This window comes from Rhinolophus sinicus, chromosome 3 (assembly GCF_057876585.1).
Source record: "Rhinolophus sinicus isolate RSI-liver-muscle chromosome 3, RSI-T2T, whole genome shotgun sequence".
Taxonomy (NCBI): domain Eukaryota; kingdom Metazoa; phylum Chordata; class Mammalia; order Chiroptera; family Rhinolophidae; genus Rhinolophus; species Rhinolophus sinicus.
Window position 1 is genome coordinate 130507447 of NC_142503.1, and position 27943 is coordinate 130535389.

Sequence of the window (27943 nt, forward strand, 5' to 3'; positions counted from 1 at the left end):
TGACCTACTTCTCGTCAAATGAAACAGTCTAAGACCATCCTCATTCTCCTTCCTCTTTCTGGAGAAATTGACTGGCTTGAAAACTGGCTCTTACTGTAAAATTTTTTTCCTTCCCTGGCTCCAGAGATAGCACACTCCCCTGAGCCTTCTCTTATTTCTCCAATCCAGAGAGGTGTCAGAAAGCCAAATCATAGTGCCTAAGAGGGCCTAGCTCCATCCCCGTGGAGCTGACAGCGAAGGGATCAAAATATGCACATGGGAGTTGTTAGCAGCAGAAGTCTCCAGGTTTCAGGTTCTAAGTCTGCTTTTTTTTCAGCAGCTCCTCTTGGATGTACCACTCTAATGAGTTCCAGCTCATCATGCTTTGTTGGTACCATCATTTTCCCTTATTCCTAGACATGAATCTTGGTAATTATTTTGAGCTTTTTTTCCTTTACCTTTTTATTTTTTTATTTTTATTGGGGAATATTGGGGAACAGTGTGTTTTTCCTGAGCCTATCAGCTCCAAGTTGTGTCCTTCAATCTAGTTGTGGAGGGCACAGCGCATCTCCAAGTCTAGTCGCCATTTTCAATCTTTAGTTGCAGGGGGCGCAGTCCACCATTCCATGTGGGAATTGAACTGGCAACCTTGTTGAGAGTTTGAGCTCTAACCAACTGAGCCGTTCAGCTGTGCTCCCCCCGCCCTTATCTTTTTTATTCACTTGACTCATCATGTAATTCTGAACTATTGAAATAGAAACCTAATTGAACTGTTCTCCCAATATTTTGTCTATCAAATTCATTATATATATTATGCCCTGGACACCTGGAAAACTGATAAGAGACAAGGTTTAAAAATGGGAAGAAAAAAAAAAAAAAAGGAGGATAAAAATGTCACATGAAAACACCCTATTAGCTGCAAAACCAACAACCATTATTTATCCAGACAGACAGTCTCGGCTGTAGAAGCAACAATGTCCAACCAAAAGAATAAAAAGCTGCCCAGAAAGATTATTTAATAGAATCATAGAATGAAGACATTTTAGAGATCATATAATTCAAACCCTTCTTTATATAGTGTAGGCTGCCAAAGCATGTGGCACAGTCTGAGTAATGAAAAGGAAGGTTTTCAGGAGAGCAGTTTCCAGGTGACATAGTTGTACATAAGGACCAAGAGGCGGACTGGGATAAACATCACAATTTAGGTCTACAGGCAAGACAGTCAAAATTGCTCTTTCAGAGCCATAGACTACATTAAAATACTGGCTAACTCTTGATATCACGGGGTCATAGGTAGAAAAGTGTGAATTTATCACAGCTCCTGGATATATATATATATATATATATATATATATATATATATACATATACCGTGTTTCCCCAAAAATAAGACCTAGCCAATCAGCTCTAATGCATCTTTTGGAGCAAAAATTAATGTAAGACCCAGTCTTATTTTACTATCATATATATATATATATATATATATATATATATATATATATATATGTATATATATGTGTGTGTGTGTGTGTGTATATATACACATATATATGGTCTGACAATTAAGTTTGTGAACTTGTTGCAACAATGTTGCAAACCAATTTTGAAATCAAAGGGATTATTCATTATGAATTTGTACCAACTGGACAAACAGTTAACCAAGTTTACTATTTGGAAGTGCTAAAAAGGATACGTGAAAAAGTTGGATGACCTGAACTTTTTGCTGACAATTCATGGCTCTTGCATCACAACAATGTACCAGCTCACACAGCACTGTCTGTGAGGGAGTTTTTAGCCGGTAAATAAATAACTGTATTGGAACACCCTCCCTACTCACTTCATCTGGCCCCCAGTGACTTCTTTCTTTACCCGAAGATAAAGGACATATTTAAAGAAAGACATTTTGATGACTTTCAGGACATTAAGGGTATTAAGACAACAACTCTGGAGGCCATTCCAGAAAAAGAGTTCCAAAATTGCTATGAAGGATGGACTAGGCACTGGCATCGGTGCATAGTTTCCCAAGGGGAGTACTTTGAAGGTGACCATAGTGATATTCAGCAATGAGGTATGTAGCACTTTTTCTAGGATGAGTTTGCGAACTTAATTGTCATACATAATATATGCATATAAGATATAATAATCTGCATTTCTGATTAGAATAATGAAAAAAATACATATAGGTTGAAAGTGTACTAAATTAGAATCAGTAACTTGGGTTCAAGCCCCAAAACAATTGCTGTTTTGGTAATGATGAGAAAGGTCTTAATCACTTTGAATGCCAGTATCTTAATCCATAAACTAGGGATAATACTGATACTATACACGTCATAGTGTTACTATAGGTATGAGCCCCAGAGCTTGGAATACTCTTAAGTACCTCTAGGCACATTTGGAAAAGGGTGCCCTGGTAGTCTGTAAATCAAGTTCTCAAGCCACATCCTTTATATCAGTGAGCTAGATGATGCCAAACAAGGTGGCCAGTATGCTGTAGCGACAGGCCCCTGAGACGATGAGGGCCATGCAGAGGGTTACAAGGTTTATCTCCACCTACTGCAGCCTCATATTGCTCCTGACATAGGGATGTGGGTTCATTTGGACTCCAGCTGTCACCAAAGCATTTAAGGGGCTAGAGTTCTTCTAACTCTATACCAGCTTGACTCATTACCATAGTGCATACTTTTCAAGCAAATTGCAATCTGAACCCCAGTGCAAATTTTCAAGCAAATTGTCACTAATGAAAGCTAACTCTCTCTTAACAGAATAAGAACTGCTTGCTTTAGATTATAGCTAACATTGTTTCAGGGCTTGCTATGTGCCAGGCTATATGCTAATTGCTTTGTATACATGATCTCATTTAAATGCCTGTACAACCTATAAAAAGAGGGTGCTATTTTATCCACATTTTACAGTTAAGAAAACTGAAGCTTCGAGGAGTAAATTTACTCATGTAAGGTCACACAGTTTATAAATGTTGAACATGTATTTAAACTTAAGTAGAAGGACTTTGGAGCCAGCTTTCTTTTTATGCCACCTCTCCAGTGTATCTCCACCTCCGTGGAGGGGCAGGCTTTATTCATGAAACTCATACAAGTGGGAGAAATTGAAGGCTATAAATGGCATTGGAAGCTTAGAGACATGGTTTCGAGGAGTCTAACCCCCAACTTTTATAACATTCTAGCTGTGAATTTCAAAGAAACTCAGCTAGAGTAAAGTGTTCTCACTTTCAATAGTTTGTTTCATTTATTAGGATGTGTTGAATGAGGGATTGTTATGAGTATGATACATGAGATGAAACTTTTCAAATGAAGGACCTTGGCTGACCCCTTTACCATTCCAGCATCACTGGATTTTACTGCAGACTCATGACCAGTCTCTTGTTCTGTTTAGGGTTATGTGATTACCTACCTTATTTTCTTCTGCAGCTTAGCTTTACCCAGCTCATCAATAGCAGAGCAGGATTTAAACACAGATCTCTTGGATTCCAGAGTGCATGTTTAATTATCATGCCATATTATACAATCTCCACCCCCATCTTGGATTACTCACATGGTAGCCAAGTATTCCAGTTCTCCTGGGACTATCCTAATCCCCATATTTTGTTTCATTATTCCTACAAGTAATTAAAATGTTTCCCTAAGTCCACTATTTTGACATACAAAGTTTACTTCTAAATGCCCTCTCCACCCAGAGGCAGCACTCAAATCCTGTGTGAGATCACGTATCTGATCATGTTTTTAATATGATTACTTTTTTGTATGAGTCTGTAGTCCTCAGGCAGGCTCTATCTTCCAACACTTATGAACTGCTGACATACTTTTTAATGTGTTCATGAAAAAAGCTGCCAGGGCAATAGTTCATTTAACAGGTGGCCTTCTGCAGGCAATCATGCTGAAAAAAAATGTCAAAGGGAGAAGACACTGCTATGGCCAAACACTGGACTGGGCATCAAGAGACTAGCTCTGTCTCTGACCAGCTTTTGAAACTGGTCAGAGACAGAACTAGTCCCTTTGACATTTTTTTCAGCATGATTGCCTGCAGAAGACCATCTGTTAAAATGAACTATTGCCCTGGTGGCATTTTCCATGAACACATTGAAAGAGTATGTCATTTGAATCCTTTGGCCTAACTGTCCAGTGAGAAGTGAATGAGCAGTTAGGGAAGTGATAACCGTTTGTCTCCAACTGCTAAAATGGGGCTAGCAAACTAGGGGCAGGATTGTTCAGGCTGTTTAGAGCCTCTAGAATCACTAGTCCACAGCATGGAACACCTCTTGCCAGGCCCTCACAAGAAGCAGTGCTAAGGGATTATCTGATGTAATATGTGTTCTAGTCCCTTCTCTATAGACTACCTGCTCTTTATGGATTTACCAAAAATTAAAGTTACAATGCCAGCCCCTCATCATCTAAATGCCCAGGTCCAGCAGGTCTCACAGCAGCCTCCAGAGCATACCTAGAAAGAGAGCTCAGAGGCTAGGACTCTGATAATGAGGTTGGCTAGAGTGCCTGTCTATAGTAACTTCTGTAGTTAATTTGGGTAAATTTCTATTGTGGCTACTAATCTAGAATGTTGCCATCCAAAATGGCCTCTGACCACTTTGTCTGTTCAAACATGTGTTTGCTAATATGCAAAGAGCAAGTGCTAAAGTTCCCTGTTGACTGAATTTTAGACAGCAGGGGTTTTTAAGTGCTAACACTTTTAACAAATATCCCAATGGGGAATGGAATTTGATACTAAATTTTTACGCAAAACAGAAGAATATATAGAACAATATATTAAATCTGTTCATTGTCTTGTGTCAAGGCCTCTTCCCAATACCTCTATAGGCTGAGGAACAGGGCCATTTCTCTGATTACAAAGACCAGATACCAGTGCCCAAGGATGGGAGGGAGTACTGAATTTTATAAGTCACCACAGTGTTTCTCTGTACTTGTTGACCCTAACCTGGGGCTGCGCAACTATTAGGGAAATGTGACTTCACTGCATACAACCCAGGGGTTGGTTTGGATGTTGATTAATTTGATGATACCAATTAATAAATATTTGTTGAATGAATGAGGGAGTGTAACCAATCCCATGTATTTGAGTCTCCTTGTCCAGGCAGATACATATGCCACAGAGGTTGGCATCTATCTCGGCAACCTACTTCCCAAGATGAGCAATTCTACTATATGAAACTATTGCACAGTTATATCACGTTAGGAATTGGGTGATTTAGAAGGTTTAAGGAGAGTAGGATGCCTACAATGTAATCTGATGTAAACTAGCCTTAAACATTGCAGGTTTGGTGTTCCAGTCATCTAATGCTGCTTAACAAAATGGCCCAAAACCTAGTGACTTCAAACAACAACCATTTTACCATATTTCTCATGAGCTTATGTGTCATTGGTTTCACTTAAATTTAGGCAGGATTCAGCTAGATGATGCTTCTGTTCCATATTTATTGATGGAAATTACTTGGTTGTATTCAACTGGTAGATGGGCTGGTCTGGAGGGCCCAATACAGCTTTGTTCACATATCTGGTGCCCTGGTGAGCTTGGCTGGAAAGCCGAGCTCAGCTGAGATGGTTAAGTGCAACAACTATACATGGCCTCTTCAGCATGGCAGTCTAAGGGTAGGGTAATTGGACTTGACAGTTCAGGGATCCCAGAGGACATATTCCTGAGAGTCCTGAGTGGAAGGTGCAAGAAGTTTCTTTGACCTAGCCTCAGAGGCTCCAGAATGTCACTTCTGCCACATATACCGGTCAAGCAAGTCACTAAGTCAGTACAGATTCAAGAAATGAGAAATCAGACCCCACTCCTCAATGGGAGTAGAAGAAAAAAATTTGTGGCTCACTTCAATCTATCGTTACTTGTAAGGGAGACTAGTCAGGGCAGGATGGCTCACAGTGCGAAACATACCTTGAAGAAAGATGTTAGTAAATGTCAACAGACCAGAGACCAAATGTCAGAGGAATCAGAAGGGAGAAGGCCCTGAAGCTGACATAACCTGCTGATTGGCTTCCATGACTTTCAGATGGCCCAGGAGGGCTCCTCTGGGATGTCAGGTGCTACCAAGTAAGTGCTTGCCCATATATCATAACTTGTGTGATGCTTTGAAGTTGGCACTGGTTAGACTGAACAGAAACACAAGCTGTGAATTTAAAGACAATTATTCAAAGGGGAAAAAATTCTGGTGGAGCCAATTGTCTTTATATTCCCCAGACTCTCACTCTCTTCTCCATTCCTTATCAGAAGTCTGCCCTTCCCAGTTCAAAGTCTGTCCCCTCCAGGTCCCTCCCTCACATAACCCTATAGTTTATTCCTTAGTGGAACATAGCACTTCTCATAATCCACCTTGCATTTTTTGTGACTTCTGCATATGTCTGTCTCCTTCGTGACAAGAAGCCTTTAGAAGAAGGCATGTTTTATACATTTTACACACTATCCTTCACACTTGATAGGTGCTTAACAAGTGTTTGTTGAATCAAAGTGGGGGAGGACAAGAAGTGTGCAATGAAACTGATCAGAAGAGGTGAGCAATTTTAATAGCTCGTAAGGCCCTTAAGAGAAGCTTTTAAGGGCTGAGGGGATGGCACTCCTTTGCCCCCAGAAAGGAATCAGTCTGAACACTGAACTCGTCAGTTGGACAATGCAGCTCAATGCCACTGATCAACAGCTAGAGGTGTAGGCTGTATATGGAGGAGAAAGTGAGTCATCCTTTAAGAACTTAGAAATGAGAAAAATAAGATAACTCCATGAGAGTGATCCCAGTGGGGAACAGGATGCCTCCTCAGCTCTGGTATAGTTATTTGTTTGGCAGAACTCCCTGGTTTAATCAGACAATAATCTGAAGAAAAATTTCTTAAACTCAAGAGAGTGGCTAGTTTAGAAAAGTAGTACTCAAAGAAACAAATATTGGCAATATGCATTTAGCACTGTCCCTGGGAGAGAAAAGCTGAATTTGGAGTTTGTAAATATCTTGTCAGTGGAGAGATTTTTCTGTATTACAAGGCAGAGGTGGTTTATCTGGATATTTTCCAGAAGACAGACAATCTGTTTTATACGAGGTAGATATATTTCTTCTGCTATCTCTTTGACCCTGCTCTTTTACGAAACAGCACTAGCATTACTATCCTAAAGGTCACTTCTCTTCCCTGAGCCTGGTCCCACCTTGTGGGAAACAGTTCCGCCTTAGCCATTCAGCATGGCTCCAAACAGATTTTTTGTAACCCACGGATTTCCCCCAGAAGTTGTATGGGCTGCTCTCAGTTCTCCCTGCCTTAATTATTCCATATCTACACCTAGTTACAGGCCATTACTTTAGACTGTCTCCTTTTAATTTTATTTTCATAAAGTAATTTTAGGATGTATTAAGAGTCCAATATCTTTGACACTAGGAAAAAGGTGTTCAGATAAGCAGCGAACATGCTAAAATCTTTTTCAAGAACCTGTGTTCCAAGATGTAACAGGAGAAAGGAGAGGAAATTTAGTAAAAAGGGGGACTTTGGTAGAGGGGGAAGCCTGAGGAGCAGGAGAAAGGAAAACCAGGTTGAGAAAAAACAAGGGGAACCAAACTCAGGCCCCAGAAAAGGCTACAATATCCTCGGCCTTCGCACCGCCAGCCCAGCATCTGCCGTCCCCGCGGACAGCCCCCCAGCAGCTGCCGGGCCCAGCCCGCATCTCCGCCCGCCCGTGAGCAGTCCTCTCTCCACGCCCTGCCCGGCTCCTCCTCCCGCTCCCACTCTTCCCAGCAGCGGAGCCCAGAGCCCGCCTCCTGCTTCCTGCCGCGGAGAACCGAGAAGCCCCGCGTCAGACAACCCTCTTCTACAGCCCCGGGGAGGGTCCCAGCGCAGGTAGAAGCATCCCTGGCCCGGGGTCTGGGGCCCTGGGCTCGGCAGCCGAGAGCCGGTGGGAAGGGCCGAGCACGGCCTAGACTTAGGTGGGGCGAACGCCGGTGGGGTCTGTCAGCCCGGCTCCTGCCTGTAGCTGCTGGAGGATGTGTGTGTGTGTGTGTGTGCGTGGAAGGAAAAGTGAGCAGGGCAGATGACAACGCCAGCGGAGAAGGAGGGGGCAGGGCGTGGAAGGACACCGGAAGAGGAAGGAAGAGACCAAGTGAGAATGAGTCTCTTACTTCCCTGGTCTGTGTGCTCCTTAGGAGAGAGTAGCTGCCACAAACAACGGTGGTCTGACCACTGTTTGTAGTCATGGAAACCCCAGTTGTGCTTAAACACAATAGAGTATCATACAGCCAACTTAAAAGTGAGGTGGGTATTAATGTGTCAAGGTGGCAAGGTCTTCAAGACATACTAAGTGCAGAGCAGTGTCTAAAGTATGACCCTCTTCATGTAAAGCGAAGACAAAAAAGGGTGGTGGTGGAAGTGACATACATATATTTGTATATGCATAGAAAGTGTCTGAAACTATTCATGTAAAACTGTTAGCAGTGGTTATCCCTGGAGAATGGAACTAGAAATGTGGGGCGGGGACTTTTCATTTGTAGTTTGCAGGTGATTCTTTCACAAACTCCAGAGTACAAAAAATTATTTAACTGTATTTTTCTGTTAATTTTTGTTCTGAGATTTAAAAAAAAAATCTTGAGTTAATTCTGAGATTCCCCACTCTTTCCTCTGGTGGCTTATATAGTGCAAAGACATGAGAGAAGTGTGCAGGGCACAGAGGCCATCATTCTTTTTTTGTTTGTTTTCTTTCTTAATTTTATTGGGGAATATTGGGTAACAGTGTGTTTCTCCAGGGCCCATCAGTTCCAAGTCATTGTCCTTCAATCTAGTTGTGGAGGGCACAACTCAGCTCCAAGTCCAGTTGCCAGTTTTTCAATAATGGGTGTGTGTGGGGGGGTGCAGCCCACCATCCCATGCAGGAATTGAACCAGCAACCTTGTTGTTCAGAGCTCCGTTCTAACCAACTGAGCCATCTGGGTTGTCAGTCCATTCAGGTTTTCTTGAAAGTATTCTATGTCCCTGTCCACAAGCGGTTGCATTTAAGGTTTAAGTGATTGATTTAACAACATCCTTATTCCTAAAATACTTAAATGTAAATAGGAAATAAGCATTTGCCCAAATAAATAAGTAAATACAGTCCTAATGATATAAGTTCAAGAACTCTATCAGGCAGAGTTTCTTAATTTGCAGTTAATGGAGATTCTGAGATCCATGGATGGACTCCCTGGAAAATGGAGTGCAAAACAGTATATACTCATGTTTTTCTGAGAAAAAAGCTCAATAGCTTTCACTAGATTCCCAAAAGCCTCTGAAACCCATCACTGTAGAATCAGTGGTGAACAAGGCCAGAAGGGTCTCTGTCCTCAGGAACTTAATGGGATGAAAGACAAATAAACAGGCAGTTATAAGACAGACAATGTGTCCTATGATAGAGAAGATACGGTGTTTGAGAACATAGGGCTACTTAAACTAGACGGGGGCTGGGTGTCAGCAAAGGTGGCTTGAAGGAACTGACTATTAAACTGAGGCCTGCAGAGTGAGAGGAAAGTAGAACTTGGCCTGGTAAAGGAGCACTTGGGAAAAGGGGTGGTCTTGGTACAAGGACGAGTGTTCCAGGCATCTGCCTGTGCAAAGATCCAGAGTCGAGAGATACCTTGGCAGTTCATAAGCTGAAAAGAGCTGGATAGTTGAAGCTTAGCTTTAGATGGGAGTGGCGGTAGATGAGGCTGGGAGATGATCAGAAGCCAGGTTATGTGTGTGGTGCTGAGCCTACAGAGGCAAACAAGACAAAGGAGCCCCGACCCACAGGTAGTTCTGTTTTAGTAAGGAGAAATAGTGAACAGGTCGGCAAATAAGCAAACAAAATTTTTTATCATGATAAACATGATGTAGCAAGTGGTGGCTGGGGTATATATTGGGGAGCTCCTTTAGATAGATCTATATACTGCATGCCATATGGATTGGAGGGGTTCAACAAAGGTGATGGCAGGAAGAATGGAGAGAATTGGATAGATTAGAGAGACACTGTCAATAGGATTTGCTTCTTTACTGGGTGACAACAACTAACAATAGATTCCGTTTATTGGACACTTACTAAGCTCCAGGCACTGCTCTAAGTCCTTAATATATTTTTTCCAATTTATTCCTATAACAACTCTGGAGGGGGAGATATTTATTTCAGTTTTGTAGATGAGGAAACTGAGGCACAGAGAGTTTAAGTAACTAACCCAAGGTCCCAAGTGGATTCAGGGTCCCAATGATTTAAACTCAAATCTATTTCACTTCAAATCCCTGTAAGTAGAGGGAGCAAAAGAGGAGGGATGGATTTGGGGATGATGTAGGAGTGGGAGAAAGATGACACATTTGGGATGTATGGAGTTTTGCGTACCTTTGAATCATCCAAATGGAGATGTCCAACAGGCAAATGGATAAATGAGTATGAAGTTCAGACAAGATCTACGTCAAGCAATAACTTTGTGAGTTGCCAGCATAGAAATGTTATTCGGAGCCGCAGAATAGGTGAGACTATGCTGGGAAGGTATGTACAATGATTAGAAGAGAACTCTTAAGGAGAAAGTGGTCTTTAATATTCAAAGAATGGCAGAGAAGGAACCATCAAGAAGGTGTGGTCAGAACTGTAAGAGGAAATCCAGGGTGTAGCACCATGGAAGCCAAAGGAAAAGAGAGTTTCAGTGAGAGAGTGATCAACAAAATCATATTCTACTTGAGAGATGAAGTATGATAAGGGGCCAGGCATTTATCTTTTTGTGGAAGTAAGAATTCCATTAGTGATCTAAGAGGACAGCCTTGGAGGAATATGGGCACAGAATCCCATTTAGTTGCTTGAAGAGTGAGTAGGAGGCAAGCAAGTTGAGGTGGTGAATGTAGACACCTTGATCAAAATGTTTGTTTCTCTGGAGCTAAGAATCCAGAGTCTAGGTTACAAGTGAGGCTCCTGTACTAAGTTGGGATCACTCCTGTGGTCCTGGGGGGCTCCTTTACCCCTTCATGAGAAGACCCTTCCTTCCTTCTTTTCTCTCTCTCTCTCTCTCTCTCTCTCAGCCTCTCTCTCTCTTACCATCTCTCTCTCTCAGTCTCTCTCAGTCTCTCTCTCTCTCTCTCTCTCTCTCTCTCTCTCTCTCTCTCTAACTTCTCTTAAGCTTTTGCCTTATCCTTCCCTACTCTCTCCTTTAGAATACTCCCTGTATTCTCTGTAGAACACTCCCTGAATACATCCTTATAATGAACCTAGTCTTGGAAAAAGAAACACTGCTTCTCTGCCTGCAGGTCACTGGCATTACCAGGAGGGCTCTGGGAAAGATATACTCCCTGTGTAAATGCGCTCCCAGTGCAGCCAAGTGCTCAGCATCTGTCTTTCTCTCTTTCTAGGATATACTGGTTGGGCTCCAGCCATGGAAAAACTCCACGGGCATGTGTCTGCCCACCCGGACATTCTCTCCTTGGAGAACCGGTGCCTGGCCACACTTCCTGACCTGAAGACCGTGGAGAAACCACATGGGCATACGTCTGCCCACCGGGACATTCTCTCCTTGGAGAACCGGTGCCTGGCCACACTTCCTGACCTGAAGACCGTGGAGAAACCACATGGGCATACGTCTGCCCACCGGGACATCCTCTCCTTGGAGAACCGGTGCCTGGCCACACTTCCTGACCTGAAGACCGTGGAGAAACCACATGGGCATGTGTCTGTCCACCTGGACATCCTTTCCTTGGAGAATGGGTGCCTGGCCACACTTCCTGACCTGAAGACCGTGGAGAAACCACATGGGCATGTGTCTGCCCACCGGGACATTCTTTCCTTGGAGAACCGGTGCCTGGCCACACTCCCCATTCTAAAGAGCACCGTGTCTGCCAGCCCCTTGCTCCATTGTCTCCAGTTACCTCACCTGGTGCAAGCCGATCTGTGCAGCCTGAACACCAGCAACTACCTGTTCTCTGAGCCACCAACCTGGAGGGCTCAGAGCCTCTCTGAGGGACTAGGCCTTCTGACCTGCCCCAGGGCCCTGAAACCCACCTCTGCCACAGAGAGAGCTCAGGAAACAGCTTTGGTAATAGCTCCAGGCACTTGTCTTGACTCCAGTCATGTCTGTTGGATGCTCTAGTCCCTAACTTTCAGTGCCATAGCATCTCTCTATGCTGCTCTGTGTCTTGTACCTTCTCTCCTCAGATCCTATTCTGGAGGTGCCCTTTACTTCAGGGCTATCTTCATCAGCACATTACTCTTATTGCATATCTAATGCAGAGGTTCTGGACAATAGAGCAAAATTAGGCCCTGTCCTTAGAAAGCCTCTGCAGGCGGAAAGCCAGCAGGCTATTGCAGTAGCAGAGTTGATCAAGTACTTTGAGATCTTACATCAGGCAGGGGACACATCTGCTGTACCCTGGCCCACTCTCCTGTATGTTCTTGTACAAACACATGTCCTTATACACACATATATGAGCACATATAGTATACAGGTCAGAGTTGTAGACAAACACACCTCGGGATTTGGACTGAAGTAAAGGCCAATCTGAGCCCTGTACTGTCTCTGCCAATTACAAGCCATACAACCTTGGGCAAGACTGTTAAACTTTTGAAGCTTTAATTTCGTTACATTCGAAAGGAGGTCAGTGAAAATCTACCTCACAGGGTCATTGTCAGGATTACAGCTACTGCCATCTTACATTTATTAGGGCTTTGCAATTTGCTAAGACTCATAGATGCACTATCCCGTTTAGTCTTCTAATGGCCCCATCAGGTAGGTGGGAGGGAATGAGGAAGCTGAGGTTCAGAGGTTAAGTAGCCCAAGGTTGCTGGAGGATTCACCTGGGATGTGGCCCTTTTTCTTCTGACTCCAGAGTATTTTAATAGCGTCATAGGAGGTGTGTTATGGGGGACCCCAGGCTCCTAGGCTGTGACGTCAATAAAGAGATGAAAAGCAAGGGGAAGATCATGAAGCATCTGAGCAAAGGTTGTGTTGGGAAAGATGGTGTGTGTGACGGTAAAATCCCCACGTCAGACAGGATAGATCAGTACTGGGTGTGAAGAGAAAGGAGTTTAGGTGCTAGAAGACAGATGTGGACTCTTCCTCCACCTGGGAGCTGCCTTCAGATCTGTCTGTATTTGAGGGGCTGTAGGTGCATGCTGTGATTAATAACTGCCACTATCTCCAGGGTCACCGGTCCTCTTCAGAAAAGAAAAAGCCAGAAGAGAAGGAATGGGCAGAGGCTCAGATGCCTTTTTATAGTCTAAGCTTGGGAGAGGAGGAGGTGGAGGAGGAGCTGGCCCTGAAGCTCACTGATGGGGACTCTGAATCTCGTCCTGAGCTCACTGACCAGGTCCTTCAGGAAAAGAAGGTAAAAGTTCCAGAGTGGGGCAGAGGTGATGGTGGTGGAGGGAAGGGTGTCGGGTGGGTGGGAGGAGTGGTGCCCAAAGGCTGAGCCAGATCCCCTCCACAGACAGAAGGGGAAGGACGGGGCATTACCCAGCTCTTATTTCTCACTTCCTAGTGCCCTTTTCTAACCTCTCAGTTGGACAAACATCTTCCTGAGTTGGGGTCCATTCTCTCTGTCCTTGATTTTGTAAGTTGGCCTGAGTAGATGCTGAAGTTGGCCCTTATTAGCTCGTTTCTCCTTCCTTCCCTCTCGTTCCCAATTCCTAGATGGCTCTAATGAGCTTGCTGTGCTCTACTGTGGCATCAAAGGTAAACATGAAAGATGCAGCCGACCCTACCAAGACTTCGCTCCTGGAAGTCTGTAATGAACTTGGTCCCTTGGAGCCTGAGTTTATCCTCAAGGTATTGTGGCATGAAGGAGGGGATGGGAGTGGGAAGCTGGGAGCTAGGGAATGTGCTTATGGTATGTGAGGGGATGGTGACTAGATTCATGCTGCAGGTAGAAGGAGCTTCAGTTAGGAAGGGAGTAGGGTGTCCAGGTGAGTCTGTGGCCTGGTCCCTGCTCTCTTTGAGGAGTGGAGAAGGTGGGATTTGGAAGGAGTATACCAAGGTTTGCTTGTTTAGCAAGTGCACAGCTAAGTATACAGTGCTAGGCCTTGAGCATCATACCCACAGAGTGGGTCTTAAAGGAGCTTATGGTATTGTTAATTCAGCAAAACACTCCCAAGTATTATGTAAATGCAATTGGTGTAGTAGGTAGTGAATGTTTCAGAAGCAAAGAAGAGGGGAAAAATGTTTTCTATGAGGCTTTGAAAGATGGCAGGTTTAATTAGCATTTTGAACCCTGGGTCGGTCTTGATAGATGTTGGTGGTAGGAAGGTCTTCCAAAGAGGAAAGGGCCTGGTTGACTTGGGAGGTGATCAGTAGCCTCAGGAGAAGACATGGTGCAAAGATGGATACGGGTTAGATTATGGAGGACTTAGAATGCAAAGCCAAGACGCTTAGACTTTATAGTTTACAGGCAATATGGAGGGCTCAGGAAAGGTTTTATGCAGGTGGGTTGGATAAGAAGTTAGTTTAGGGCGTGAAGTTCTGGGAGAAGTGGCTGAGATGCCAACGCTCCCCACCTTGTGCCCTAGGCATCTCTGTATGCCAGGCAGCAGCTGAATGTCCGGGATGTGGCCAACCAGGTCTTGGCCATTGCTGCCTTCTTGCCAGTCTGCCGTCCCCACCTGCGACGATATTTCTGTGCCATTGTTCAGCTACCTTCTGACTGGATCCAGGTAGCCGAGTTCTACCAGGTATGGCACCCACTTCCCTGGGCTTTGGCCCTCACTTGGTTCCCTCTCCTTTGCTCACTGCATCCCTGGAGGAAATTCTAAGTTTGGTTCCCCTCAGCTGTCCTCAACCTTGGTGCCCAGACAGGACAGCATCTCCCTGTGCCAGGCTGGGTTGCCCAAAGGGGAGAATACGATTGAGAAGGGCTAGACCACAGTTTGAGAAAAATTGGTCTTATTCTGTACCTCGTATTTACAGTGAAACAAATGAGAACCATAGAAGTCTACTGACTAACCTGGTACCGCAGAAACTATCATTTTAGAGCTGGGGCTGGGAACTCGCCTCCTATTCTATGCTCTCATTTAACCCCATGAAGGGTCTTGTTTTGTTTTGGAGCGTTCGTTTGGATTTCTCTCCTGGTGGTCTCTTCTGTCTCCCTGACAGAGCCTGGCTGAAAGAGAGGAGAACAAGCTGGTACCCCTGCCTGCCTGCCTGCGTGCTGCTATGATGGACAAATTTGCCCAGTTTGATGAGTACCAGCTGGCCAAGTACAACCCTCGGAAGCACCGGGCCAAGAGACGCCTCCGCCGGTCCCCTCGCCCTCCAGTCAGTTCCTCCCTCAACCCTGATCGTTCACAGCCCAGGTCCCTTTTCTCTGGAAAGGGAGGGACAAAGGAACATGCTGGCGCTGGGGTATCCCACACCAAGCGTCTGGCATGTGTCTACTACCAGGAACAAAAGGAGTCAGAAAAATGCAAAGGAGCCGGATAGAGCTCAGGGAGCAGAGAGGGCAGGGCTGCCTCTTTCCTGTCTGGCTTCCTTTTCTGTGGAGATGGGCCTTTGGGGCTATTGGAATGGATTTCTCCAGGGACAACCTCCTTTCCCTGTTTGAAACTGCTTCTCTTGTCCCTACAGAGGACGGAGCGTCCATTTTCTGAGACACAGCGATATTTGCCAAAGTGCCTTCAACATCTTAAAGATGAACAGGAGAAGGTGAGTGCCTTGTTCTGGGGTTCTATACTTGCATGTACGATTTTTTCTCAACTGATATTTAGAAATGGAATTCCATTTGGTTTAGAAATATTACGAATACTGAGTGTGGGAGGCCCATGCCAATTTCCCCTCTAGGGAATCTCAGCTGTGATTATGGGGTCAGGTTTTGAGAATACTGGAAAAGGCTCTTTTTTTTTTTTTTTCCATTTCGCTCTCCTTGGTATTATACTTTACTGATAGATGACGTGTCAAGCTGGATAAATGAGTTAAAGACATGAAATATCTACCTTCCATAGGAAGTTTTAAAAACAAATTTAACAATTTTTTTCTGCATTAATGACAAATAAGGCATTGCATTTAGTGGTTAAGAGCATAGAATCTGCATTCAGACCACTTGGGTTTGAATCCCACCGCCACCAGCGCTTGGGGGCTATGTAACTTTGGCCAAATGATTGATCCTATCTTGCCTCAGTTTCCTCAGATATAAAATGAGGATAATACCAGTACCTACTTCATTGGGTTTTTGTGAAGCTTAAATCAGCTATTGTATTTCAAGTATTTCTAACAATACCGGGCACTAAGTGATAGCTATCACCATCATATCATTAAAATAGATTATTAGGAAAATATATATTAGCATTACAAGAAAATACATTCTAAGTTGGTCAGGTGATCTTTTCATTCTATGAATATGTCCTGAACTTAGCTCTTCTGCCATAAAAGATTCTGGAAGCCAACATCTTTTAGTTTTTTAACTCCTCACAGCCTGCATTGTTCTGATGCCTCCATTGACTTGTTCCAAGTCTCAGAGATCTAAATAAGAGCTGCTTTTCTCTTTCCTTTCCTCTAAGAACAGATGTTCTCTGTTGATTCTACCCCTATCTTGTTTTTCACAAGCCAATCATCCCATTTTACCATGGATAGTTTAATCTTGTGTAAATGAAACAGTGACCCCAAAACACTGCTATTTTATGCTCACCACAGGAACTCTTGTTGCTAGAGATTTTCACCCCCGATGGCCACTCTTTGCCCATATCCACTTTGGAGAAAGAAATGACCTCATAGGTGTAGGGTGATCTTAGGTTCGGCCTTCTGAAGAAAGTGACCATGGTTGTAGATTAAATGACCCCTGTGGGATTTGGGGATATTTCCACAGTTCGAGAAGACCTATAATATGGTGCCAGAGAAAAAGAACCAGCCAAGGTTCACCCTGAAGAAGTTGGTACAGCGACTGCATATCCAGGAGCCTGCCCAGCACGTCCAGGCCCTGCTGGGCTACAAGTGAGAAGATACACCCTGAATGTACATTCCATCTGGGCAACGCCATGACTTTTCAACATCCATGGCCCCAATCCCTGTAGTTCTGACCCCAGCAACGCTAGTTTGGGCCGCCATGGCTTGTAAACATTGACTGAATGACTTCGACTGACTCACCTATTCTTTCCTGAGTTATTTGCACCTGGGTTTGAAATGATAAACTTTTCCTCCTCTGTTCCAGATACCCCTCCAACCTACAGGCCTTTTCTCGAAGTCGCCTCCCTGGGCCATGGGACTCTAGTAGAGCTGGGAAGCGGATGAAGCTGTCTCGGCCAGACACCTGGGAGCGGGAGCTGAGCTTGCGGGGGAACAAAGCTTCCGTCTGGGAGGAACTCATTGGTAGAGTAACCTTGACTATCTCACTCCCTTCCCCATTTATGCCTCTCCATTTTGGGCCCTTAGTAGAAGATTTCTATGGCATGATGCACTTATTCTCTTGTGTGGTAGTTGCATCACTGAAAATGATTTGACTTACAAAGTCTGCTATTGTCCACCTAAGTGGACAGTGGTTCCTGCTTTGAGTAGCATTGGCATCATAGATAGGTTATTATTCCAGATGTGGTTAGGTGATACACAAGCCTTTATCAACACAGAACAAAAGCGGCACCTTCCTTCTCTCTAATTATAATTGTATCAATATCTGTGTAACTCATCCAAACAAGGTAGAACTGACTGGCCTATGGCCTAGTAGAATCTCCACAAATTCTGTATTTGAGACATGGACATTTTAGGTGATTTGTTTACATTCATTTAAAAAAGTTCACATCGGGGAGTATCAACTTACTTTCAATCTCCTCTTTCTCTCTGTTTTGTTGTTGTTGTCGTTGTTAGTTTATTTTTATCTATAGAAGCCTCTTTCTATTCCATTTTGTTTTCTTTTACTTCCTCTTTCGTCTTTGAAAATTTAAAGTCAACTTCTTTCTGTTAAGAAACATCTAACTTTTGACTGCTTGAGTTTTGTAGACTTCATGTTTTGAAGCTTCAGAAGCCCAAGTTGGCTTTTGCCTTATTTCTTTGTGAAATGCTGTTTATAGATTGTACTCAGGGCAGCTTGAATTGCTCAGCTGCTTAGCACTCCTTTCACTTTGTGGTTGTCACTGGTGGTGTACACATCAGAATCACATGGGGAGTAAAATACACACATGTACACACAGATTCCCGACAATATCCCTCTTCCCCAATATTGATTCAACTTTGGGTGGAGTAGAATAAAGAAACTTCCACTTCCTCCTTCTGCCCCTGAAAATTAAAACTGTGATATTTTTCTTGGCTGAGACTAATGCCCATAGTCTAATACACTGGTTTCCAGGTTTTTTTTAATCATATATTGCAAAAAAATTTTTGGAATACACCAGAATATATGTATATGTATTTTTTAAATTTTGTACATGTACAAATAAGTAATGTACTTTAAAAAAATACATAAAATATAATTATATATAGATATGAAAGTAAATGTAAATAAATAACAGAAAATATTAAAATATATAAATATAAGTATGAAATATAAGATAAAATGTAATTAGATATGCACCTGGGTTTGAAATGATAAACCCCTCTTTGGAGACCACAGGCTCCTTAACTGAAAATTTTTTGTGATGAAACAGTGAATTTCTCAATTTATAGGACAAATACTCAGGTTATTTTCTAGATCATAAATATGATATTGGACTTAAGTTCTTATCAAAATGATCTAAAAAACCTTTCATACATAGCAAAAGTTGAGAGATGACTTTACAAAGGATACAATAGTTCATCAGTTGTTATACATCATTCATACTGTGTATACAACCTAATTTTTCTGCTCTCCTAATGAAAGCTGCTGATAATGCATGTGATGGTTGGTGTATGGGTGTAGGGCCGACAGGCCTGGTCTCTAAAGTGGTCTTAATGTACCTCTGGTACTTAGGAAAAATATCACACCTCCTACTTATGCTTACATTTATATAAAAGATAGGAGGAAATTTTCGAATATTTATTTATGGATTGAACCCCTCGTCTCTTAGCTCATATGGTATATGGTTATGTGTCACACATGACAGTTGAGGTTTACTGAGGAAAAGGAGTTCCACAATATGAGGGCATTGATGGTGCTCCCTCGCTTTTTTTGGTCTTTACATCATGTAACATTGCAACTTATCTTTGAATCATGAATGGATTTAGAATTATTATTCAGTATTAAACAAAATAACCCTCTAAAATGTACATAAGCCTTAAAAAGATTATGATTAAGAAACTATGTAGAAGATAATACTAATATCACAGGGACAAGTGAACAATAAGAAAGTGACAGGTGAAATTGTGCTTTGTTGCAAGTCTTTTTCACCTATTCTTAAGTGAAAAATGACTAATCAGACCTTACAAGAAGTTTGCCAGAAAACTTAAAAAGTATCAAGAAGACTATTTGAAATATGGATTTACACTCACTATTATTAATGGTGAACCTTAAGTGTATATTGTGCCTTGAAATATTAACTAATGATTGTACTACATGTATACAATTTATACATAAACAGACGTGCACTAGGAAATTTCTCTTTTAGCCATCTAAAAAGTTTGGAAATCATCACTCCAGATTAGAGAATACATTTTGCCAAGTTGAGCCCAATCTCAGGGCTGGAGCCAACAGACAAAGTGATAACATAAGTTGTTTATTGAAACAGCCACCCAATAAACAGTGTTGTATAAATTTTTCTCCAGACTTCAGGCCAACCCTTTTTTTTTTCTTTCTAGAACTTTAAACATTTTGAGTGAGATAGGTCATATCTTACCTCACTCCCTCGATCCTGAATTTTCTACATGACCTCTGAAGTCCTTGCTCTGGTTTCCGACCTCTCTCACTCATCCTTCATCCTTTGCTCACTCTGTGCCCGACCTTCTGCAGACAATGGGAAGCTCCCATTCATGGCCATGCTTCGGAATCTGTGCAACCTGCTGCGGGTCGGAATCAGTGCCCGCCACCATGAGCTCGTCCTGCAGAGACTCCAGCATGTGGTATGTGTGAGGGGCAGGGAGCTGCATGGCCCAGCCACTGGAGGTGGGTGTGGAGATGCTGCTGCAGCTTTGGAAGCCAGGCTTTTTCTAGTGGCTGGGGAAGGTCATGGCCACCAAGCTACTTTCATGTGGCGTATAAAGAGGTACAGAGATACCGATAGGTTGGGGGAGATAGTTCGGGGAATTCATCAACACTTGGAGAAATTAGAGTATAAGAATTTTCCTTTTTCTTTTCTGAGATCAGTGATTTACCAGGAAGAGGCACTTCTGTGGTTTAACTGACTTCAGAGGGAGTCTGACAGGAGAGAAGCGGCTCTCCTGTTACTTCCTCGCCTCTTTATCTCTTCTCGTATTCTCATATGACAACTTTCTCTTTTCTTTAATCTCTCCCTCCCTTTCTCTGTATCTCTTCTCTAATATCCATCTTGTCTTTCCTCACCTCCCCTCAAATCTAGAGTGGTTATCTTGTCCTCCTGGCCACGGAGGCCCCTGATGCCCCACACACTCATGACCCCTCCCTTGCTTTCCAGAAATCTGTGATCCATAGTCGGCAGTTTCCATTCAGGTTCCTTAATGCCCATGATTCCATCAATGACCTTGAGGCTCAACTTAAAAATAAAGGTATTATCTCTCTTCTTCCAACTCTTGTTTGTCTCTCATGTTGGAGAATAGATGAGGCAGCATGACTGTTAACTTTTAGCCTCTTGCCTTCCAGTCTCATGGTGTGGGATAGGTAGAGGTTAGACGCTTGCTAGCCACAAGGGTTGGGGTACAGGACAGGTATTGATGGGAAAAAAAGATGAGGGAATAGAAGCTGCTTGACTCAGATACTTACCTGTCACCACACAGCATTGCCATTTCCTTGCAACACACAACTGATGAGGCGGATAATGATTAGAAACTCAAGAAATGGCAAGAGGCGTGCCAAATGGCAGAGGGAGCTCCACAACTTAAGTCGTCGGGAACTTCGGGCAGCAATGATGATGCCTGTGATGTATGAGCAACTCAAGCGGGAGAAGCTGAAAATACACAGGACCAGGTGTGTGTGTGGGTGTGTGTGTGTGTGCGCGCGCGCGTGCGTGCACGTGCTACCTGGGAGCAAAGAGTGGGCATCAAGAGGTACCCTGACAGGTTTGGGAGCCATCTGGGAACCCCAACTTTTATTCTGTAAAGACACATTTGTCAGTCATCCCAATGGCTCAGACTTGTCTGGTTGCAATTGTCTCTTTCACAGCAAACCTTGTCTTTAACATTGTCTTATAGAGAGCATGAAACTAAATCTGTGTTTGGGTCTCTGCTCTATTCTCTGTGATTGTTTTATTGGTTTCCATGGATTCCGGGAGTTTGTGTAGCATCTCCCTTTCTCTTTGTGCATGCTAGTGTTTTCTCTGCTTCTGCTCTGGTTCATGGTTTTCTTTCTTTTTCTCCTCTGTGATAATCTGTTTGTTTTTGTTGTTCTCTCTCTGTATTTTCTGACCCATTTACTTTCCTTTTTCTTTTGACTCATGTTATCAAGCAGGTTCAAACACAGACAAAACCTGTTCTGTAAGCTTAACGAAGGCCCAGCACCTGTCCTTTCAGTTGCTTCAACAGTATCTTCATTCATTTTCATTCAAGGCAAAGGCAGGGCTCATCTGACTTTCTGGTAGACCTCAGTGGCCAGGAATGTCCTGAATCAGTGATCAGAGGCTGAACACAGGGCAATTAAGAATCAAGCCTAAGCTATAGTCCAAACAGTAAGCCTTTGCTGGCCAGTAAGGTAGCTAGCCACCAGCCACATGTGGCTGCCTAGCACTTGAAATGCGGCTAGTCATAACTGAGATATGCTGGATTTAAGGACAGCATGAAAAAACATATCATTCATAATTTAAAATTTATCATTCATAATTTTGTATTAGTTGAATGTTGAAATGAAAATATTTTTATATATTAGATTAAATGTAATATTAAATTAATTTCCTGTTTCTTTTTACTTTTACTTTATTTTTATTTTTTTTAAACTTTTATTTATTTAAGTGTGTTTTTCCAGGACTCATCAACTCCAAGTCAAGTAGTTGTTTCAATCTAGTTGTGGAGGGCGTAGCTCAGTGGTCCATGTGGGGATTGAACTGGCAACCTTGTTATTAAGAGCACCGCGCTCTAACCAATTGAACTAACTGGCCACCCTCTTTTTACTTGTAATGTGGCTACCAGAATATTTTAAATTACATGTGTAATTTTAATTTATTTTCATTAATTGTATTTTAATTCTGTTGGGTAGCACTGATTGACATTACTGAATTCTGTAGATTAAAAATTATGAAAAATACTATAATGGACTCCCATGAGACTGTTAGCCATATTCAGTGATTAGCTACATTTTACCACTCTTCCTTTTCTGATCCCTTTCTTCTTTTTCTTTTTCCTTTCTTTGAAGATGTTTCTAAAAGCAAATGTCAAATAACATGACACATTTTATTTTACTTCTCAGGTGTCTCTTGAAACAGACATTTTCTTATGTAATCAGAATGTCAATATACTTAACAAAACCTGAAAAACATTCCTTGGTGTTATCATTTATTGTCTAGCTCATATTAAAAATTTTCATCTGTCTCAAAACTACTATTTCACAGTTTTATTCAAATCAGGATTGAAACTAGGCATCCACATTACATTTGGTTATTAAGTCTCTTAAATCTCTTTTAATCTTTTAATTGTTTTCATGCCATTGACTTGCCGTGGAAACCAGGTTCAAGGGCCCCACAGAATATCCCATATTCTAGATTTGTCTACTTCCCTGTGGTGTCTTCTAACTTATTTCTCTATTTCATGAACCCTAGGCATTAAACCCAAAGGCTTAAATAATTTTGATTTAACTTTTTTTTCTAAGACTATTTCATAGGCGACCCTTTGTACACTAGGAGTGAGACCATCAGACTCTTTTGCTTCCTGATAAGAGACAGGATCAGAAGGCCCAACAAGTCTGGTAGTCTCAATCCTACTGATGATAAGACTGATTAGTGCTCTTTGGGGATGACAGCTTGATCTCTCCACTGTACAGTGAATGGTTCATCCATTGATGATCTTTGCCTGAACCAACTGTTTCATTAGCAATTGCAGAATGGGGGTTTTCTGTCATACCCCATGTTTATTAGCTGGAATTCTAAAAAAGAACCTCTCTCATCAACTAAAGCTATTTAGTTACCCTGTAATAGAGATTGTACTGGAAAGGTGGGATGAATGCTCAGTTCTTTTCTCGTTAATTGCAGGTTTTCAGAGTAAGGAAGTAGTACTTTTTCTTTAAAATACAATTTAAATATGTGTAGCAGTTAAATTTTACCTCATGAAGCAAATATGGATTGATGTGTTAAGCATGGCAAGTGGTGTCAGAGAGTGGGTCTACAGATGACTTCTTTCCTGCTGTGAGAATGGATTAGGAGGCGCCTGTAGAATTCAGGCCAAGGGGAGCTCTGCCCCAGTCTTCTCTACTGGCCTTGGAGGCAGGGTGTGGGAGGCGGGTGAACACTCACTACTTGAGTGGCAAGTTCTCATCTTTCTATCTACCCTAAAGTGGCAAACAGAGAAGCCCCTGAGCCCTTTTGTCTGTGTCTTTCCTGCCTGCAGACAGTGGAAATACGACAGTGAGATGCTGGCTCGGTATCGACAGGCGCTGGAGGTAGCCGTGAACCTCTCTGTGAAGCACAGCCTGCCCCCACTGCCAGGCCGCACCCTCTTGGTCTACCTGACAGATGCAAATGCAGACAAGCTGTGTCCCAAGAGCAACCCACAAGGGGTAAAAAAAATAAAAAGGGGGAGGTTGGTAGGATGCTGGGGATCCTGAGCGGTATCCTCTTTGTAGATTGGTTCGCACAAGCAAGCATGTGCAAGCAAGCAAGCAGCTGAAGTAAATGACATGATTTGCTTCCCAGTATCAGACTTTGGTCCCTAGGGATGTTTCCTAGACTGTGGTCTCAAGTCTGTTCATGGATTATAATATTAGCATTTCACATTTGGCTGGTGCTAAGTCTTCTTTAAATTTCCATCACCAAAATAATTCAATTTTATCTCCCTACATCTCAGTGCTGAATTTGGGCAGGGATTCGGGCCACTCTCCACCTCCCTCTCCTGCAGCTTCTTCCTAAGGGCTGCTGAAGCTGTCCCATCCTAACTGGGGATTTTGTCACTTTTCCCCAAACTGTGGGGGTATTTGGGCTTCTGGGCTGGATAGGCAAGAGTGGATTTGAAAGTAGGGGAGACTTATTTCACCCTGATGCTTGTCCAATCAGCCTCCCATGAACTATGTGCTGCTGTTGATTGGAATGATGATTGCGCGGGCAGAGCACGTGGATCTCTTGCTCTGTGGCAGAGGTGCTCTGAAGACTGCCGTGATTAAGGCAGAAGCAGGCATCTTGAAGACTGCCATCGAACTCCAGGCTCAAGTCCAGGTCAGTCACCCACCCCCACCATGCAAAAATAATGAAGGGGCACAGACCTGGGAATAGTCTGCAGAATCAGGAAAGGCTTGGATAGACACAGTTCTGAAGATTTCCCAAGCTGACTATGGTGTTTGTTAACTTACTGATTATCTCCCAGGCAACCACATAACATGAGCCTCTTTCCTTTAGGAGTTGGATGAAAAGTACGAAGACCCCCTATGTACTTTTGAGAAGTACTTGCTGTCTCTGGCTGTCCAACAAGTTCCTGTGAGTACTTCCCAGTCCCTGAGAAACCCTCCTCTCCCCCACATTTTCCTCCACAACTGATGTATCTCATTTTTCAAAGCTAACCTTTCAAACTATGTACAGTACCCAGATCAGCTCCCTGCTGACTGCACCCTCCTGCCCAGTGCTGTGCTAGTGAATGTTCAACAACCAGCAATCTGGGAAAATGTCTCAGTTAAAAGCATTTGGTAGTTTCCATGATGTAAATGCTCCTTCCATGTCTGATTTCAAGCCGATTTCATGATGTCAGTGAACGCAGAGTTGGGAAGAGATGCACCATATCACATCATTATATAGTCTTTCCACAATACAGATCAAGTAGATGTAAGATCAGGACTAGATAATGCTAAAATGTTGTTAAATAATTAGGAAGTGAGGAGTTTTGAGTATTTATTATCTTTGTTTTTAATATAATTTATTTAATTGTAAGTTTATACAGTTTAATATTTAATAGTGGCCATGTTTAACAACTGGCTCACGAAATTCCTAAAAATTTGACAGTCAGCTCTTGGGAGCCTGAATGAGTCAACTACAGCACAGTACTTGCCTCTACCCCAACCTCCGCTTTGATGCCCCTCCATCTAAGTCATGTGTAATGGCTGCCTCGTCCTAAGTGCTCTCAGGAGAGGCAGTTTCCATCTCCCTCAGAATTGTCCTAATTCCCCAACCCTCAGAGATCTTTTCTCTTGATGTCCTGAGCTCTTTAGCATCTCTTCTCTCCCTCTGTTCCCTGGTCTCGGCCCCTCCCCTTTTTATCTTACAGGTGGACAGGGTCATCCTCTTTGGCAAGACTATGAATAGCCTACTGATAAATGAGGCTAAACAGCTTTTCTGGAAGCATGTGAATTCCAAGTGCCTCTTTGTTGGTGTTCTCCTGAGAAAGACAGGTTGCATGTAAGGATGCTCAGACTCCTTGCCCAGTGCCAGAAGAGAGTAATCCATAGTTTCTATCCACCCAAAAGCTTGGGACCCTCCCACTCACCAGGCACCTCCCCATGTCTGCCTCGTACTTCTGTTGCACTTCAGGTGCTAGAAACTTCTGTGATGTCTTCAGCCTATTTCATACCCCTTTGTGAGAGTCCATCCCAGCCCTAGCCTAGTACATAACTCTATTAAAAGTACAGAGGTGGGGTATCCCTCCTAGGGTGTTAGGGGGGCAGTAACTCTGCAATCCTAGCACTGTTTCTAATGGGCAGTGGTTTCTTCTTCCTTTGCCAGATTACAAGATTTGAATCCCAATGATGTGACACTTTCAGGTTGTACTGACGGGATACTGAAGTGAGTACAGGATGGTTACTGAAGGGGTTGGGGGCTTTGTTAGAGCATCTTTCAGGCATTATCTGTGGTCTCCACTCCATTTACTTCTTTTTTAAAGCAAGATAGTATTCCTCTTTTACAGCTGTCTGGACATAACAGCAACACAGTGTTACAGAGACCGAGGCACTTTCTATCTTATCACTCCACCATTTTCAAATACTCTGCTTCTGTCTCATGGTTCAAGATGGCTGCTCTAGCTCCAGCCATTATTTTTGTATTACATCTAGTAGGAAAGAAGAAAAGGGGACATGAGAGATTGCACTGTTTACTTTTAAGTGAACAATTCAAGAGTTGGTCATATCACTGCTATTCACACCATTCTTGATCCAGAGTCAATGCTATGCTAAATTTATTTATTTACAGCCAAATTTACAGAAATCTTTTTCCTTTGTATTTTCCCCCATGCTTAGCCTTCTCATTTACATGTTTTCTCCCCTGCCCTTTCCTTTGGATGCCATCCATTGCCCCAACTCCTATTAGGAAGCCTCATACACATTCCTCCTTCTCCAGGGAGCTTTCATGCTGGTACAGAGCTGATCGGGCCCAGACTGGGATGGCCTTAATCTTCACACCTTCGTCCACCCCAACTGCCCCTGGCCCAACAGAAAGCATATGATAACCATGCACAGCAGAGGGTGGCTAGAACTGGGTTCTTTTTCTTCATACCTGTGGTTCTGCATCCTCGTTTATTTTTAAGTTACATTCACTGCTTATGGTCATCTTCTTAAGGAGTGCCAGTTAACTGAGTGACCTAACCTAGCCATATCTTTGTCCCCTGCCCCCGTGGAAGACCTTCCTGATTCTGATTCTGGTATTCTGCTCTTATTTATTTTGTCACTTTTATGTCAGGTTCATTGCAGAGCGTGGGGCCTCCCGTCTTCTAGAACATGTGGGCCAAATGGACAAAATATTCAAGATTCCACCGCCACCAGGAAAGACAGGGTCCCCGTCTCTCCGGCCCCTGGAAGAGAATGCTCCAAGCCCCTTGGCTCCGATTTCCCAGCCCGGGTCAGTCTATGTTTCTATGCCTTGGTGAATTGGGAGGGGCTGCCGTCAAAACCTGGAGAAACTCAGGTGACTGAAATTCTAGTTGTTGAGATACATCTTGCTCTCCTCACTGAGGCATGCTTCCACTTTCCCAGGCAGGGGTTTCTCTAACACAGGAAATTGTCACATTGTGAGCATGCCCCTTTCTCTACTGGGGAAACGGGACTCAGAATGTGAGGCAGGCAGCATACAGCCAGGGTTTAGGCAGAGGGCTCAGGAGCACAGTCTCTGGTTTTCTCATCTCAGCTTTCCTAAATAGTAGCTTGAACCTTGAGCTAGTTGCTTAATTTCTTAAGCTGTAGTTTCTTGGACAGTAAAATGGAGGTAATGATTATGCTTACCTTACAGTGTTGTCAGGAGCCTTCCTTGGGTGAATAGTAAGTGCATAGTAATTGTTAGCTGACAAAAGAGGGGTGCGTGAGAAATGGCAAGTGGGGTTTCATTTCCAGGGTTCTGTAGTTCGGGCTATGGGCAGGTTATTCTCTGGAGACCTGCTGGATACCCTCCTGCTGTCTATTATACCTGGCTCGTGCTCTGTGCTAATTGGTGATCTCAGCTTTGTCTGTGGAATTAGGTTGTGGGCTGATCCCTGGGGCTCATCCCTAGACTGAGCCCAGCCCTCTACTTACCCTCAGATGGCGCAACGTCCGGCTTTTCATTTCCTCCACTTTCCGGGACATGCATGGGGAGCGGGACCTGCTGCTGAGGTCCGTGTTGCCAGCATTGCAGGCCCGAGTGGCCCCACATCGCATCAACCTTCACGCCATTGACCTGCGCTGGGGCGTCACCGAAGAGGAGACCCGTAGGAATAGGTGTGGGGACCACAGAGAAGAGAGGCTGGGTGAGGGGCTTGAGGGGTGGAACAGAGCGGGCAGGCTTGGGGCTGCAAGGAAGGCTGAGGGCTGAGGACAGTGGGTGCTGACAAGAACAGCCTGCCTTCATGCTGCTCAGTTGTGAGCCAGGGCCCTGGCTCCCCATT

The 27943-nt window shown here is 43.4% G+C and overlaps 1 protein-coding gene across 2 annotated transcripts in view; it reads left to right on the forward strand.

Annotated features, from left to right (window-relative positions):
* Positions 1-7663: 7663 nt before the first annotated feature.
* The window catches only part of TEP1 (telomerase associated protein 1), a 36428-nt gene continuing 16148 nt past the window's right edge, over positions 7664-27943 (forward strand). For both annotated transcript variants that reach the window (XR_012494795.2, XM_074327946.2), the window contains exons 1-19: positions 7664-7817; positions 11313-11992; positions 13098-13280; positions 13586-13720; positions 14458-14619; positions 15041-15202; positions 15512-15589; positions 16746-16870; positions 17088-17245; positions 19791-19900; positions 20431-20521; positions 20750-20939; positions 23504-23672; positions 24166-24324; positions 24505-24582; positions 25364-25494; positions 25819-25878; positions 26767-26925; positions 27600-27776. Coding sequence is in view for 1 of the 2 variants with exons in the window: in XM_074327946.2 (XP_074184047.2) it covers positions 11336-11992; positions 13098-13280; positions 13586-13720; positions 14458-14619; positions 15041-15202; positions 15512-15589; positions 16746-16870; positions 17088-17245; positions 19791-19900; positions 20431-20521; positions 20750-20939; positions 23504-23672; positions 24166-24324; positions 24505-24582; positions 25364-25494; positions 25819-25878; positions 26767-26925; positions 27600-27776 (2984 nt within the window). In the remaining variant the exon portion in view is untranslated. The remainder of the gene's footprint in view (positions 7818-11312; positions 11993-13097; positions 13281-13585; positions 13721-14457; positions 14620-15040; positions 15203-15511; positions 15590-16745; positions 16871-17087; positions 17246-19790; positions 19901-20430; positions 20522-20749; positions 20940-23503; positions 23673-24165; positions 24325-24504; positions 24583-25363; positions 25495-25818; positions 25879-26766; positions 26926-27599; positions 27777-27943) is intronic.